The sequence below is a fragment of the Crinia signifera genome, chromosome 6 (assembly GCF_055691185.1).
Source record: "Crinia signifera chromosome 6, ASM5569118v1, whole genome shotgun sequence".
In the NCBI taxonomy this organism is placed as follows: Eukaryota; Metazoa; Chordata; class Amphibia; order Anura; family Myobatrachidae; genus Crinia; species Crinia signifera.
The window spans coordinates 208494013-208510157 of NC_139222.1; the positions used below are offsets into that span (position 1 = coordinate 208494013).

At 44.1% G+C, this 16145-nt stretch overlaps 1 protein-coding gene across 4 annotated transcripts in view; it reads right to left on the minus strand.

The window, feature by feature from the left end:
• The window catches only part of DNAI2 (dynein axonemal intermediate chain 2), a 53968-nt gene that overhangs the window by 33954 nt on the left and 3869 nt on the right, over positions 1-16145 (minus strand). For all 4 annotated transcript variants that reach the window (XM_083148738.1, XM_083148740.1, XM_083148739.1 and 1 more), the window contains exons 2-6: positions 15125-15312; positions 9478-9639; positions 7053-7174; positions 6761-6903; positions 6145-6258 (exon numbers count right to left, since the gene is read on the minus strand). In XM_083148738.1, the coding sequence (XP_083004864.1) occupies positions 6145-6258; positions 6761-6903; positions 7053-7174; positions 9478-9639; positions 15125-15307 (724 nt within the window). In that variant the 5' untranslated portion in view covers positions 15308-15312. The remainder of the gene's footprint in view (positions 1-6144; positions 6259-6760; positions 6904-7052; positions 7175-9477; positions 9640-15124; positions 15313-16145) is intronic.

Sequence of the window (16145 nt, forward strand, 5' to 3'; positions counted from 1 at the left end):
AGGGTAGACAGTCATACCCCTCATAGTAGTGTGGTGTGACTGTCTATTCTGCACTACTGTGTGGGGTATGACTATCTGTCCTGCAGCACTGGGTGGGGTAGGACTACCCATCCTGTACTACTACTGTGTTGGGGTATGACTATCTATCCTGCACTACTGTGTGGGGTATGACTATCTATCCTGCACTACTGTGTGGGGTATGACTGTATATCCTGCAGTTCTACATTGGGTATGACTATCTGTCCTGAAGCACTGTGTGGGGCAGGACTACCTATCCTGCACTACTGTGTGGGGTATGACTATCTATCCTGCACCACTGTGTGGGGTATGACTGTATATCCTGCACTACTATATAGGGTATGACTATCTGTCCTGAAGCACTGTGTGGGGCAGGACTACCTATCCTGCACTACTGTGTGGGGCTTCACTACCTATCCTGCACTACTGTGTGGGGTATGACTATCTATTAGGGTGGAGTGAAAAAGTTGAAATTGAGATATTTAAAATCGGCTAGTGTGGAAAAGTTGTGACTTGACCTGAATAAGAAACATGCAAAAGCGTTTTGCTCTAAGTCAACATCTTCTGTCCTGGCAACACACCTAAAGTTTTGCTTTTTAGATGAAAATAATGAAACATATGAAGAAGCTCTGATCTAGTTAAAATTATGTCAGGACATCTTAGATTGGTTCATTAATATACTTTAACATAGTAGAAAAGAGTATGAGCTTGTCCTAGTACAAAGTTACTGACTTTGGTGGGAGAAAAAATGCCTGATAACTGACACATTTTCATGGTCACAATTGTGAATATTGTGTGTTTTCACCTGAAAGTGATTTTTCACCAGCCCCTGCAAAGATGTAGCCTGCTACATCTGTATGTGGGGTATGACTGTATATCTTGCAGCACTGTGAGGGGGGTACAACTATCTCTCTGGCAGCACTGTTTAGTGACTCTCAGCCTTCACCCCAACAACCATGCCCCACAGCAGTGGCATCAACTGCACCCTCTATAGTTACGCCACTGGAGAGGGCTATCACTCTAGCATCAATGTTTAGGAGAGGGCTATCTCTCTGCAGCACTGTTTAGGAGAGGGCTATCTCTCTGCAGCACTGTTTAGGAGAGGGCTATCTCTCTGGCAGCACTGTTTAGGAGAGGGCTATCTCTCTGGCAGCACTGTTTAGGATAGGGCTATCTCTCTGGCAGCACTGTTTAGGAGAGGGCTATCTCTCTGGCAGCACTGTTTAGGAGAGGGCTATCTCTCTGGCAGCACTGTTTAGGAGAGGGCTATCTCTCTGGCAGCACTGTTTAGGAGAGGGCTATCTCTCTGGCAGCACTGTTTAGGAGAGGGCTATCTCTCTGGCAGCACTGTTTAGGAGAGGGCTATCTCTCTGGCAGCACTGTTTAGGAGAGGGCTATGTCTCTGGCAGCACTGTTTAGGAGAGGGCTATCTCTCTGGCAGCACTGTTTAGGAGAGGGCTATCTCTCTGGCAGCACTGTTTAGGAGAGGGCTATCTCTCTGGCAGCACTGTTTAGGAGAGGGCTATCTCTCTGGCAGCACTGTTTAGGAGAGGGCTATCTCTCTGGCAACACTGTTTAGGAGAGGGCTATCTCTCTGGCAACACTGTTTAGGAGAGGGCTATCTCTCTGGCAGCGCTGTTTAGGAGAGGGCTATTTCTCTACCAACACTATTTAGGAGAGGGCTATCTCTCTGGCAGCACTGTTTAGGAGAGGGCTATCTCTCTGGCGGCACTGTTTAGGAGAGGGCTATCTCTCTGGCAGCACTGTTTAGGAGAGGGCTATCCTCTCTGGCAGCACTGTTTAGGAGAGGGCTATCTCTCTGGCAGCACTGTTTAGGAGAGGGCTATCTCTCTGGCAGTACTATTTAGGAGAGGACTATCTCTCTGGCAGCACTATTTAGGAGAGGGCTATTTCTCTACCAACACTATTTAGGAGAGGGCTATCTCTCTGGCAGCACTGTTTAGGAGAGGGCTATCTCTCTGGCAGCACTGTTTAGGAGAGGGCTATCTTTGGCAGCACTGTTTAGGAGAGGGCTATCTCTCTGGCAGCACTATTTAGGAAAGGGCTATCTTTGGCAGCACTGTTTAGGAGAGGGCTATCTCTCTGGCAGCATTGTTTAGGAGAGGGCTTTCTCTGGCAGCACTGTTTAGGAGACGGCTATCTCTCTGGCAGCACTGTTTAGGAGAAGGCTATCTCTCTGGCAGCACTGTTTAGGAGAAGGCTATCTCTGGCGGCACTGTTTAGGAGAGGGCTATCTCTCTGGCAGCACTGTTTAGGAGAGGGCTATCTCTCTGGCAGCACTGTTTAGGAGAGGGCTATCTCTCTGGCAGCACTGTTTAGGAGAGGGCTATCTCTCTGGCAGCACTGTTTAGGAGAGGGCTATCTCTCTGGCAGTACTATTTAGGAGAGGACTATCTCTCTGGCAGCACTATTTAGGAGAGGGCTATTTCTCTACCAACACTATTTAGGAGAGGGCTATCTTTCTGGCAGCACTGTTTAGGAGAGGGCTATTTCTCTGGCAGCACTGTTTAGGAGAGGGCTATCTTTGGCAGCACTGTTTAGGAGAGGGCTATCTCTCTGGCAGCACTATTTAGGAAAGGGCTATCTTTGGCAGCACTGTTTAGGAGAGGGCTATCTCTCTGGCAGCATTGTTTAGGAGAGGGCTATCTCTGGCAGCACTGTTTAGGAGATGGCTATCTCTCTGGCAGCACTGTTTAGGAGAGGACTATCTCTCTGGCAGCACTATTTAGGAGAGGGCTATCTCTCTGGCAGCACTGTTTAGGAGACGGCTATCTCTCTGGCAGCACTGTTTAGGAGACGGCTATCTCTCTGGCAGTACTGTTTAGGAGAGGGCTATCTTTGGCAGCACTGTTTAGGAGAGGGCTATCTCTCTGGCAGCACTATTTAGGAAAGGGCTATCTTTGGCAGCACTGTTTAGGAGAGGGCTATCTCTCTGGCAGCATTGTTTAGGAGAGGGCTTTCTCTGGCAGCACTGTTTAGGAGACGGCTATCTCTCTGGCAGCACTGTTTAGGAGAAGGCTATCTCTCTGGCAGCACTGTTTAGGAGAAGGCTATCTCTCTGGCGGCACTGTTTAGGAGAGGGCTATCTCTCTGGCAGCACTGTTTAGGAGAGGGCTATCTCTCTGGCAGCACTGTTTAGGAGAGGGCTATCTCTCTGGCAGCACTGTTTAGGAGAGGGCTATCTCTCTGGCAGCACTGTTTAGGAGAGGGCTATCTCTCTGGCAGTACTATTTAGGAGAGGACTATCTCTCTGGCAGCACTATTTAGGAGAGGGCTATTTCTCTACCAACACTATTTAGGAGAGGGCTATCTCTCTGGCAGCACTGTTTAGGAGAGGGCTATTTCTCTGGCAGCACTGTTTAGGAGAGGGCTATCTTTGGCAGCACTGTTTAGGAGAGGGCTATCTCTCTGGCAGCACTATTTAGGAAAGGGCTATCTTTGGCAGCACTGTTTAGGAGAGGGCTATCTCTCTGGCAGCATTGTTTAGGAGAGGGCTATCTCTGGCAGCACTGTTTAGGAGATGGCTATCTCTCTGGCAGCACTGTTTAGGAGAAGGCTATCTCTCTGGCAGCACTGTTTAGGAGAAGGCTATCTCTCTGGCAGCACTGTTTAGGAGACGGCTATCTCTCTGGCAGCACTGTTTAGGAGACGGCTATCTCTCTGGCAGCACTGTTTAGGAGAGGGCTATATCTCTGGCAGCACTGTTAAGGAAAGGGCTATCTTTGGCAGCACTGTTTAGGAGAGGGCTATCTCTCTGTCAGCACTGTTTAGGAGAGGGCTATCTCTGGCGGCACTGTTTAGGAGAGGGCTATCTTTGGCAGCACTGTTTAGGAGAGGGCTATCTTTGGCAGCACTGTTTAGGAGAAGGCTATCTCTCTGGCAGTACTATTTAGGAGAGGACTATCTCTCTGGCAGCACTATTTAGGAGAGGGCTATCTATGGCAGCACTGTTTAGGAGAGGGCTATCTATCTGGCAGCACTGTTTAGGAGAGGGCTATCTCTGGCGGCACTGTTTAGGAGAGGGCTATCTTTGGCAGCACTGTTTAGGAGAGGGCTATCTTTGGCAGCACTGTTTAGGAGAAGGCTTTTTCTCTGGCAGTACTATTTAGGAGAGGACTATCTCTCTGGCAGCACTATTTAGGAGAGGGCTATCTCTGGCAGCACTGTTTAGGAGAGGGCTATCTCTCTGGCAGCACTGTTTAGGAGAGGGCTATCTCTCTGGCAGCACTGTTTAGGAGAGGGCTATCTCTCTGGCAGTACTATATACAGTATGAGATGTCTATCTTGCATCATGGTTTAGGAGTATGTCTAACTTAGCAGTAATGTTTACAACAGGAATAATAAATTCTTTAGGGACTAAAGACACACAATGGTAAAATTAATGTGAAAGAAGAATGAAATGTCAATTAAATAAAATTATTTCTGTTTCTCCCCAGAGGAGAGACAAAGCTTGTTATAATTACTCAACGTTCTTCTAACACTAGATTTAATTACACTGTGGAAATCATTTCCTAATTAGCAACATAAACCCAGACATGACATAGAAAAGCAGTGTTATGAAATGAATTAACTAATTGAATGTCATTCATAGTCTGTATAAAAGCGTATGTATTATTAGGCATGCTACGTATAATATCCCTTTAAACCAGGACATTCTATGAATTACACAGGTTCTGTAACTGACTAAATTCAAGCCTGCATTTCAACTGTATTTAGGGCCAGATGCACTAAGCTTCAAAAGTGATAAAACGGAGAGTGATAAAGGACCAACCAATCAACTCCTACCTGCCATGTCACAGACCTTGTTTGAAATATGTCAGGCAGGAGTTGATTGGTTGGTTGTTTATCACTCTCCATTTGGGATACGGTCACTAGGTCTACAAGCATTAGGTCGACAAGCATTAGGTTGACACCACTAGGTCGGCATGCAGGAAGGTCGACATGAGTCATAAGGTCGACACAAACATTAAGTCAACATGGGGAAGGTCGACAGTCAAAAGGTCGACATGGGGTTTTCACTTTTATTTTGGGCCAACGTGTGCCAAAAGTCGGTATTTCATGCCCTACCATCCACTAGGGCGTGGTGGCAGAATAAAAGTCGACCTTCATGCATGTCGACTTAGTGGTGTCGACCTAAGGCTTGTCAACCTAGTTGCTGTCTATCCTATGATCCATACTGCTCCATTTTATCACAGAATCAGCCACAGAACCAGAGTAATTTATAGGCAGCTGATGTAGCCCATAGAAGCCGGAGGTATGCGCATGCACAGTATAGTTGCAGGTGCTGCATATGCGCTGTGCTGGGCGCCTCTCAATTGCAGGGTGAACACAATGTTGAAGACCCGGTAGCAGGGTGCTAGCCAATGTAGTCTATAGGCTACATTTCTGAAGGATAGGGATTTAATATATCCTTCTCCACTAGGATTCAGTGACTGCATACGCATAGTATGTAAAGGCCCATACACACTGGGCGACTTTGAGCTGAAAGTCGCTCAAAACAGCAGGTTTGAGCGGATTTTAGCTTAAAGCCGCCCAGTGTGTATGGCCCAGCGATGAGCACTGCTGCGCGCTCCCGCAACATCGTCAGGAAAGCCGTTCATCTGCTGGTTATACCAGAAGATGAGAGGGTTTCAGGACGGCTTTGCATAGTGCTCTCCTATGCAACACCGTCCTCAACCCTCCGTCGGCGCCAGGCAGGGGAAAAGCTGCTCAGTGTGTATGCGCTGAACGGCTTTCCCCGCAGCGATGATAGTGATCATCGCTGTCCATACACGATGTCCATACTTTGCGCCTCACTGTTTAAAAGTTCCAAATTTTCTTGTGATTTTGTATAGTCGCCCAGTGTGTATGGACTTAATGCATGCTAGGATACTACTCGTAGTTAAAGTCATCGCTTCAGCAACACTCATTTTACATATTGCAGAGATAGGCTCCTATCAGAGCTAGTGTCGATGCATGACATTTTTTTTATACATTCTCCCAATAATTAGTCTATAATTAAGTAATTTTCACTAAAGAAAAAAAATGTAAACAACCTTTACATATCAACAGTTTTACCAGACTAAATAGGTTTATTGGGCTATGGAGAAATCCCCCTCTCCTTACTGATCTGTCCATTGTAGCAACCTCCAACCAGGATGTGTGAATCTTTGGGGTTGTATTCCAAGCTGACAAGTGGGGACACAGGCTTCAGAGTCAGTTCCGGCTTGTTGGGGTTTTCTAAGTAAAAGAAGGATGTGCGAATAAACATGAATACATAGGTTTTCAGAGTTGGTACATTGTATGGTCATTTTGCTGCTCAATTATATAATATGGGGGGTTGAAATTTGCAGATGTTATTGACTCTGAATGAAAAATCTCGGTCACTAAGGGCACCGTCACTTTCATGTTTTTCAACCCATCCTATTATGTAACGGTTCCCAAACTTTCTTGAATTGGGTGTGGATTAAAAGATCAACAAGGAATAGACAGTCAATAAATTGACCCCAGATGATTGACAGTAAATAGGCAGATGAGGTCAAAAGGTCGATCTAAGAAGGGTGCTCCTGTCTATTTTGTCAGTTTCGGACCCCACAATTTCTAATGGCAGCCCTGTGAATGTCTGACAACAGCTGCACTCACTATATTTCAATATTGCCATGCAAAGACACTTTAGAGACAGTTCTATTAACCTCTACTTCGTGAGGCCTCATAATTCCTGTAACATAAAAAATGTAATCACCAATGTCCCAAATATAGGAATCGTAGCTCATGTCTTTGGGGGCCCGCTGGAACTCGAGGCAGGAATAAGCAACGGCCAGCTTTCTGCTGCCATCTGGGTGCCAGGAGAGATGTGTAGCCGTGCGCTTGATTTCATTGGGATCTCTGTTGAAATAACAATGTCATGTTACCAGGGGCCTAGGGATTGTCTTACACACTTATAGGGGAATTGTTTGAAAGCTGGTTTGTCAGCTGTCATACAATGCTCTAAATACAAGCCTGTATTTGTCAGCTGTCTACATTATGTATTGTACCTGAATACATTAATGGTCTTTGCAGAAGGCGCTTCATCCATCCCCTCTAGCTCTTCCTCTTCTTCAAAGTACTCCTCGTAAATATTGATAGCATTGTTTTGTTTGATGCAGTGCTCCATCACCTTGTATGACAAGATAATAGATATTAATCTTTTAATGAGAAACCACTGCTGTGTGCTCTACCTATTGCTGCAAGTTGTGGCTAAGGGGCAGATTTATTAAGCTTGGAGAAGAGATAAACTGGAGATAAAGCGGAGAAAAGGTAAAAGGAGACAAAGCACCAGCCAATCAACTCCCAACTGTCTTTTTCAAACACAGCTGATTGGCTGGTGCTTTATCTCCTTTTACCTTTTCTCCGCTTTATCTCCAGTTTATCTCTTCTCCAAGCTTAATAAATCTGCCCCTAAGAATGAAAGCATACGTTAGCAGATTTCCTGCTATGTCAGTGATATTGAATCTAACACTCCAATCAGAAACCTAAAAAACACCTAGTGAAATTCTAAATGGGCTAAAATGAGCTTGGTGGTGTATACTTTGCAAATACATGGTTTTCTTGTCTTCTTAAGCAAATAAAATGTGTCTATAATGCAGGTGGCTTTCTATAGAACAGCTCATCATAATTACTGTTTATTCTTTGATCTAAACAACTATGGGAGTGTAGCCTAATTACCAGGAACAAGTAATACACCTTTCACACTGAATCCCGGTCTGTGACACATGTCCAATCCTGGATACTGAACACGGGTTAGAGCCGGAGCTTTAGATATACTTTTCACACTGCCTCTGGGACCAGGGTCATCGCCACTCGCACAGGATGCTTGAAGATGACATCATCTCCCAGCGTCAATCGTCAGCTTTTTAGGCATGATCCAAGTCTGCTTTGCACACTGTAGCTGACCTTAGATTGACCAGATAACAACCCTGATCGCAACTAAGGATGCATGACCCAGGTCAACCCTTTCTCACCAAGCCGGGTCTACGGTTGTGCTGGCTTACCCTGGTTATATCCCAAGTTCTCTGCTCTGTGTGAAAGGGGAATAACTTCTCCTGTTGCACTTCAGGTAAGGGAGGTCTAGAATGTGCAGAGAGATTCTGATTTGGGAGATGCATGTCCAAACTGAAATCTAAACCTATATTGCAATGTAAAAATAGAGCACCCCCCTCATTTGTTGACTACCTGCAATAGCAGCCAGTATTTACCTGCTATAAAACGAAATAGGGGGTATATTCCCACATGCACATGTGCAGGGCCACTGTGCGGACGCCTTTGACGACTTGCACAGTCGCCAAGGTTTTCGCACAGGGGAGGGGGTGGGGGGTGGAGGCAGGCAGGGGGCAGGAGCCGGACAGGGAGCAGAAGCATGGGGACACCCAGTGTTTCCTGGGCGTTCCCACAAAAACAAAGTGATGGAAACAGAGTCAGGACACTTAGCCACTCCCCCTCTCACAAAGACATATCCCCGTTCCTAGAAGCCACGCTCTATTTTTTTAGTGTGGAAGGGGCAATTGATGCCACTGCACATCTGTAATAACAATAGCAATGGGGTAAATTTACTAAGATGGGGGTTCTATTGAAAATGCATACCTCCCAACTTTCGTCCGGAGGAAATAGGGACACTCGCGCCCGAAAAGGGGGCGGGGCGTATGCAAATGAGGACGCGGCTTATGCTAATTAGCCGCGACCTCATTTTCATACGAGAATATATTCTACTTCTTATTTATCTAGCACCTTCTAGAACAGGGCTGGGCAACAGTGGCCCTCCAGATGTTGATGAACTACACATCCCAGGATGCTTTGCATTAGTTTTGCTATGTGGCCATGCTGAAACTGATGCAAGGCATGCTGGTATGTGTAGTTCATAAACATCTGGAGGGCCGCTGTTGCCCAGCCATGTTCTAGAAGATAATAGATAGAATTAAATCGGTTGTTATGGGCAACATCCCATCTTCAGTAGAGGTCTTAGTAAATTTTACCAAACATAATGATATGTTGCATGGTTTTGTTTGAATTTCATAGAATACATTGACATTTTGAAAGCTAAAAACCAATGCAGGGAATGGGCACTTATGATCCCTTTTTCAATTTATATATCTCTGATTTCTTTACCCCACAATAATTTCACCTTACCACAAGCTACATAATGTGGCAAGGTGAAATCAGGGAGATTGCTACACCAGGGTTGCCTACCCTGGAAATCGGGTCCCCCTCACAGCCCACCGGAAAGGGCAAGCCTCCTGGATTCCGCATCTCCCACGGCTGCCACCTGGTCGCCTCTTTAAATTACCGCGATTCATGGCTTTTCGGGGGCAGGGGGTGTGTAGATGACATCTACATCAGGCCATGCCTGCTACAATGGAAGCTATATTGTTGTCGGGAGACTGTGACAGGCCTTAGAATATATATGCATTAGTATAATCTACTTACACTTCCCAGTTGCGTGATTGTGGCAATATAATGGTCATCCTTTTCCACTTTCTTCCGGTAACGGGTGGTTTGCTCCAATTCCTGAGGATTGATGTCCTTAGGCCAGCCACCTTCCACATGATTTACCCCTCGAGCTTCCATTTCAAACCTTTCTGTGTTAACCTAGAGATATAAAACAATCATAATATATATACTATTCAAATATTTCTTGAATCCTAAAATAGAAGACCTCTATGACAGCCCGGCCAATAATGGGCATTAAATTTACCACGCACTGGATTCAGGTCCTGATACAGCAATGGAAGCAGTTCATACAGCAGTTGCATCTTTGCACTACCTGCTGTGCTCTCTGCACCTAGAAGCCTGGCCAGCAGCACCTGCAGTGCTCACTGCACAGAGCCACCGGGTAGTTCCTCCTGCTATGCTCATTGCACCTAGCAGTCTGGCCAGCACCACACACTGTAGTGACTGCACAGAGCCGACATTTGGGTCAGGATTTTCAAGCCTATAATCTATTTCCACAAAAGGATCATTCAACTCTACTACAACTGTATTACCGTTGTATTTTAAACTAAAGTACCACATTGGTTTAATCTTTGTAAGTGCCTTCCCAATATATAGCTAAGGATATCCGGTCTGAACAAATCTATCAACCCACCAGAGTTGTGTATCTATTTCAGGGTTGCCGACTTGCACAAAATCCTCTCCGGGTGAAGCCCGCAATCGGGGGGGGGGGGGGGCTCAGTGGGGGTCCCCTGATTCCGGGAGGGTTGCCCACCCTTCCGGGGGCCGGGAGGGGTGACCCGATTTTCGGGAGACTCCCGCAAATTCCTATTTGTGAATACTGCGCTTTCCGCTCTGAACAAATCTATCAACCCACCAGAGTTGTGTATCTATTTGTGAATACTGGGCTTTCCGCTCTGAACAAATCTATCAACCCACCAGAGTTGTGTATTTATTTGTGAATACTTGTGACAATTTGCTACACCCGAATAGGGTGATTTTTATGTTAATTTACATTTTAACCTTTTTTGTATTAAATACAATTCATTTATCAAAGTTGGTGTGTTACTCTCCCTCTGAAACCCCATTTCTTTTTCATATATAACACCTCATATGGATTTGCAAATCAATTGCGATTAGTGTTACATTAGAAATTCTTTTGCAATTTAGTTGGGGGCGTTTTCTCTTTCTGTCTCGGTGGCGGCTTTCTCCTCGCAGTCCACTGCGAATTCTCACATTAACGATCCACGCTGAACTAGGCCCTTAGACAGTATTCAGTCTCATCTATCTGAACTAATGCCAAAATTCTGGGCATAATAATTAGCACTTACTATTTAATTAAAGGAATATGATTAAGTTATTACCATCACTAATTAGTTTTAAAGGATAATTGCCATTTGCCAATCTAGTAGATGCTTCCTCTTGCATAATTTGCACACGTCTTACACCCTTATAGCAATCCTGTCCCCTGGCATACGTTACATCAAGGCTGGCAGATGCTCAAAATGGAAGACATGAGCGATAAAGCTTATTATAAACGATCAAACTTGTTATGATTACTTGTTGTTGATCTGCAATGGAACACAGTATTTGGCAGTGTCTGAAGAACAGGGCAAACATAAAACAGGAAGGCACAAAGTAAAACAAAATAAATAAAGACATGGGGCCTGATTCAGACCGGTTAGCTAGGCTGCGTATATATTTGCAGCCTATCAAGCAGGTAAACACTGACCGCCCCTCCACCGAATGCCCGCCCCCCGAATCCGCTCAGTAGCATTATTTTATTATTTATTATTAGTTTTATCAACACACCCTGTACGTTACCTTGTAATTTGTTTTCTTGGTTGCTATGTACGGCGCTGCGGACACTTTGTATATAAATAAACAAACTACTACTACTAGCATGCGAGCAGATGCATTCACATAGACAGTGACACTTGTTCGCATGCAGCCAAATGGGGGGAAAAAATTATTTGATGGTCGCTCTCCATCAAATAATTGTTTTCCCCTTTGAAAAAAAAAATAAGTCTAGACTGACTTTCATTCTGTCTGTATTCAGGACGGGCATTGACATCAGCTGCCCACTTCAAGCAGGCATCAACATGCCTGCATTCGCCGGGGTATGCCCAGCATTTCTGTGTGGACACGCACATGAAATGTTGGGCGGTCGCCTATGTCCGCCCCCTGCCTGCCCCTCCGGGAGTGAACGTCCCGGTGAGTGTGACACTCGCAAAAGGTGTTAGCTCTAGGGGGTTGCACATGTGCCTATTCGAGCATGCTCAAACCCAAAACATCGGACGGGGGAGCAAATTAGGCCTGCAGCGAGCGGGTCTGAATCACCCCATGAAAACAAAATGTACTGACACTGAAATAGGAACAGGGCAGAGCTGAGGTGGGGGTTTCATTTTGTTGGCAACAAGCATGTAACCACTGACAGTGAGCAAGAGACTCCTGGCAACAAGCAGTAGGTAAGCGGCAGTTATGTAGCATGATATGTAATTGTCATTACGGTGTGCAACGTAATATGTAATGGGCATTACGGTGTGTGACAAAATATAGTGGGCATTATTGTGTTTTGTATGTTAGGAGCATTACTGTGTGCGGTGTAATACTGTATGTAATGGACATTACGGTGTGTTGTATAATATGTAATAAGAATTATGGTGTGTTGTATAATATGTAATGGGCATTACAGTGTGTTGTATAATATGTAATGGACATTACAGTGTGTTGTATAATATGTAATGAGCATTATGGTGTGTTGTATAATATGTAATGAGCATTATGGTGTGTTGTATGATATGTAATGGGCATTACGGTGTGTTGTATAATATGTAATGGCCATTTCTGTGTGTTGTATAATATGTAATGGGCATTACAGTGTGTTGTATAATATGTAATGAGCATTACGGTGTGTTGTGTTTATGTAATGGGCATTATGGGGTGTTGTATAATATGTAATGGGCATTACGGTGTGTTGTATAATAATTAATGAGCATTACGGTGTGTTGTATAATATGTAATGAACATTATGGTGTGTTGTGTAATATGTAATGGGCAATACAGTGTGTTGTATAATATGTAATGGGCATTCCTGTGTGTGGCGTAATATGTAATGGGCATTACGGTGTGTTGTGTAATATGTAATGGGCATTACAGTGTGTTGTATAATATGTAATGCCATTTCTGTGTGTTGTATAATATGTAATGGCCATTACAGTGTGTTGTATAATATGTAATGAGCATTACGGTGTGTTGTGTTTATGCAATGGGCATTACGGTGTGTAGTATAATATGTAATGGGCATTACGGTGTGTTGTATAATATGTAATGGGCATTTCTGTGTGTTGTATAATATGTAATGGGCATTACAGTGTGTTGTATAATATGTAATGAACATTATGGTGTGTTGTATAATATGTAATGGGCATTTCTGTGTGTTGTATAATATGTAATGGGCATTTCTGTGTGTTGTATAATATGTAATGGGCATTACAGTGTGTTGTATAATATGTAATGAACATTATGGTGTGTTGTATAATATGTAATGGGCATTACGGTGTGTTGTGTTATATGTAATGGGCATTACAGTTTTTTGTATAATATGTAATGGGCATTACTGTGTGTGGCGTAATATGTAATGGGCATTACGGTGTGTTGTCTAATATGTAATGGGCATTAACTAGAGTTCTGTATAGCAACCAAAATGTAATGCACAGCACTACTATATTGTGTATATGGTATTGCAATATTGAATACTAAGCAATCAGTTTTTCCTCAGTAAAGAGATTATCATTGTGGTAAGGGGGTCCTAGGATAAAAGACGCATTTGGCGCTGGTCCTTCTGTTCTATTGCTATTCACAATGAATCCCAATTAAAACCATTTCTGGAACTGATATCCCTCCCTTTGGCCCGGATAGGTTTGCCCTATTTTTGCTGATCCCTCTGGATGATCACACAAATGAATGCAATTAGATTGTCAAATATATCAACTGGTTGTGGTCCCCACCATGCATCCTAAGAATGGTAATTTCCATTCTGTTTATAAATGGGCTTGTAACGCATGAAATGTATGAAAAATAACTTATTTTTACTCGCATGCATGTTATGATGAAGTATCATTATTAATCACATGACAGGTGTTGACAGTTGATAGCCAATAAGATCCTGCTTTGAAATCAGAGTAAATCAGATCCTGCACATCTCTAATTATTATACCATAACTTTTAATTGCAGGGCAAAACAAGATGTCCGCAGTGCCGTTGATAATAGTCGAATATGCTAATTTGTATACATACATTGCAAAGTTATGGGATTAACTTTACTGTGCCCAGTACACATAGGCCCTTATTCAGATCTGATCGCAGTACAAATTTGTTCTCAAAATGGGCAAAACCATGTGCACTGCAGGTGGGGCATCTGCTCCACCTGCAGTGCACATGTTTTTGCCCATTTTGAGAACAAATTTGGACTGCAATCAGATCTGAATAAGGACCATAAACTGCATCACCTAGCATAGACGCATACAGATTCTACAAGTGAGTATGCTGCTACACCACACAGAAACTACAAAAGTGACAACGTAAGACACGGCACCACCCTCTGTCCCTCTAGTAGAGCTTCTCGCGCAATATTCAGCCTGCAGCTGTTGCTGTACTACAACAGTATGCACAGCTATATAATGTGAATAAGGTGGGGTGTTTTGATTATATTTACTGTATATAACGTACAGCCGCTTCTTCTCTTTATTATTTTAGGCCAGATATTTCAATTTAACATCCTATCTAAGGGCCCTTCAAATACAGGTGATGTGCGCAATGTGTGGTGCCGTTCATGCCCATTCACATCACAACTTTGCACCCATAGACCTGCACAGGAAAACTTGCAGTGTCAAAGCTAATGTCACTGGCTGATACATTCGCAGTTGAAAAATTGTGACAAAGCTAGTTGGCATTTTGTTGGTTTTGGAATATACTTTTTAATGCCACTATTGCTATTGTGTAGTGGTTATCATTACTGCCTCACAGCACTGACGTGTTGGGTTTGATGCCAAGGCTCTATCTGTGGGAAAGTTTAAATGTTTTCTCCATTTATTCATGGAATTCCTGTGGGTGCTCCCTCTCACAATGCAAACACATACTGGTAGCATCAAATATGATCCCTTGTATATTTCTGTGTGTTTACATATGACATAGACTATATATTGTAAGCTCCACACCAGCTGCGGGTACATGCAAATGGTATGTGTATGGCCCTGAATCATCCATAGATGTGTGCACTTGGCTCTGGCTTTGCTAAAAAGCATAAGATCCATCTGGAAAACTGCTTGCAATTATGAATCAAGTCCATGTGGAATAAAATCAATGGTTATGCCCCACAGTGGCAGAGAAAGGCATGTACAAGCCACCAGAGGAACAGTGGTAGTAGGGGCTCATGCTTAGAGGTTTAGCCAAAGCACTGTAGAACATACACCATGGTCCTGTGCAGTATAGGGTAACTAACATGAGAATAATTCCAATGCACAGTCTGGAGCCTAATCCCTAGAGAGTGTGGGCCCACAGGCAGAACGGCCGACCAGGGGATTCCACTGTACCCTTAATGGTCAGTCTAACCCTGATACCTCATGAAATAAAATAGGATTACCTCATGCTCAGACATGTCATTGGCACACTGGATGCCTGTGTCACATGGGTTTCTCTCAATGAAGTTTAATGCCTGTGAAGGATCCGGCAGTATGTCTACATGTAGTTCTGCTGGCCGGTCGGAAAAGTTGCATTGTCGTCCAAACTCACTGCGTTTTCGCGTGTACACATACACAATCTCCATTGTCCCTAGAGAGTGTGAGAGAGAGATTAGTAGTTTGTTACAGCTTAAATAATAGGATAATACATTTCTCAAAACTAAACCTAGCATGTATGAATTATAGACACTGACAAATAGGAGTTTATAAAGTGAATATTTATTGAAGCATGGTATTGAATGTCACACAAATAACATTTAAATAAAAACTTTTTGAAAATTAAAGAACAACTGCCCAATGTAGTCAATCAGAGCGGCTGCCGGTACGCGAGCTCTGATTGGCTCACTCACCAGACGTGTCACATTTTAAATGGCCGCCAGGGTCCGGAAGTGAATGAGAACGGAAGCCTGCGCTCCAGAAGCAATGGGCTTCGGCGGGGGCAGCAGCTCAGCAGATGCAGTTGGGGGGTGCGATGGGCTGAATGAATGGCCTGGGCCCTTCCCTCCCTGTTAGAGTGGCAGGGCCTGGGACAGCTGTGCCCACAGCACCCCCTTGATGGTGGACCTGCTCAGCAATAATTTAAAGTTGTCTATTGTTACATCAGTGATTTTACAATAGAAATCTGCTGTTGCTGACTACTGCTACTGGAAAATGTAATCAATGATATCTAATGGGACCTACACACGTCGAGCGATTTCAGGGCATTTTCTAAGCGATCTCACTAGATCACTTAGAAAATGCCCCTACTGTACATCGCTCCATGTGTAGGGGCCATAGCGATAGCCCTGCGTGTCCCTATCACCCGGCAATTAGCATGCTGGATATATCTAGTTACATTGCTGGTCAGGGCCAATGTTTTCACCGGAGAACACTTGCCCTGACAGATCGGTCAGTGCTGTGTGCTGAGCATAGGTGAATCTAGAA